Source organism: Rhincodon typus, chromosome 42, assembly GCF_021869965.1.
Source record: "Rhincodon typus isolate 14 chromosome 42, sRhiTyp1.1, whole genome shotgun sequence".
Classification (NCBI taxonomy): domain Eukaryota; kingdom Metazoa; phylum Chordata; class Chondrichthyes; order Orectolobiformes; family Rhincodontidae; genus Rhincodon; species Rhincodon typus.
This window is the reverse complement of record NC_063373.1, coordinates 5,101,761-5,103,156: the sequence shown is the minus strand read 5'-3', so window position 1 is coordinate 5,103,156 and position 1,396 is coordinate 5,101,761. Positions and strand designations below refer to the sequence as shown.

The window sequence follows — 1,396 nt, the reverse complement described above, 5'->3', positions numbered from 1 at the left end:
TTCAGGATATGATGAGAACATAATGAGCAGTGATATTAATGGTAACAATCTGGCAGGACAGTCTGGGATTTTGTTTTGGAACACTTGGTCAGATAACTCATTTAATATAAAAGCCCAATTGAAAAAAAAATCATGCTATCGAATATTAGAATTTCTTTTGGAAATCTGAATTCACCGGATAAGGCTGTATATGAATAAAAAGTAGGTGTTTTTCTTTGTACCATCCGATAGTGCTGTCCTGTTGCAGTTAAATATCCATGAACTGCTGGAAAACAAAGTCAGTTCAGATATTTTGGCAAGCTATCCTTCCCAAACGCTTTCATTTATAACATGGCATAAATTCCTTAATCACATGCTTGTATCATGTTCAGAATGTATTCGTGTTAATTGGAACAGAGAAACCCTTTCCTAATACTGCACCTATCACTCCCTGGTCGCTCATATTTGGATATATTTCAATTCAATGCAGTTCAAGAAAACGTTTAGAAATGTCTTGGTTTCTCTGCAGATCGCACAGTTCTTGCCCCCTACCATCTCCTGTTCAACTTGTTCCATTACAGCAATGTTTTTGCACGAGGCTCGCTCTGGTTCCTGTTACTGTGTCTCTCAGCACACAGTAATACACAGCGCTGTCAGACAGTCGTAGGTCACCAATGGAGAAATTCCCCTCACTTTTCGAAGTGTCCAGAGCTGCAGAAAATCGATTTCCCACGCCATCTGATCTGAGAACATATCCGGATTGAAGGATGTAGATCAAAAGTGTCGGTGATTTACCCAGGTCTTGCCGGTACAATTGCAAGGAATATGAAGTAGCTATTTTGATCGAATAGTTAAAGTTAATGTTCACCGACTGTCCTTCAAGCTGTTTTGCTATAGCTGGCTCCTGTGAGATCGAATCTGCACAATTCGCTTCTGCGGAAATTTAAACAGAAAATAAAACTGAGTCTGAAATTACCGTTTTGTTCAATAATGTCGTCAAGATAAGAGAACATCTTGCAGGTAAATATCATGTACATGTCAACGTTTTGCGACTTGGTGAACTTACCAGTGAAGAGAACTGCAGCTGTGGTTAATGCATAAAATGTAACAGCTGACATGTTTTTAGAACGGATAGTGGATTTGAACGGAGGTAACTGAAGCTAAATTGTTTCAGTTGAAAGCTGACAGCGTGTTTCCACAGAGGGAGCTGAAGCTGAGTTGTTTCAGCTGATGTTGAGTCATATCTAACCTCACTGCTGATTGGTTTATTCCTGGTGGTCATTCGTAGACACCCAATCTGCTCACAACCTATTTGTTCTCCAGTCGGTTACGTCAGAAATATGTCCACAAGAACACAGAACGGGAGCTGGGGGAAGCCAGTTGACCCTTCAAACCTGCCGCTGTATTCAATAAAATC

At 40.3% G+C, this 1,396-nt stretch overlaps 1 gene segment (V, D, J or C); it reads right to left on the bottom strand.

The window, feature by feature from the left end:
• Positions 1 to 541: 541 nt before the first annotated feature.
• On the bottom strand, positions 542 to 1,161 carry LOC109931265. The segment is given in 2 exon segments: positions 542 to 912; positions 1,046 to 1,161. Coding segments are annotated over 2 exon segments (423 nt in total).
• Positions 1,162 to 1,396: the final 235 nt, after the last annotated feature.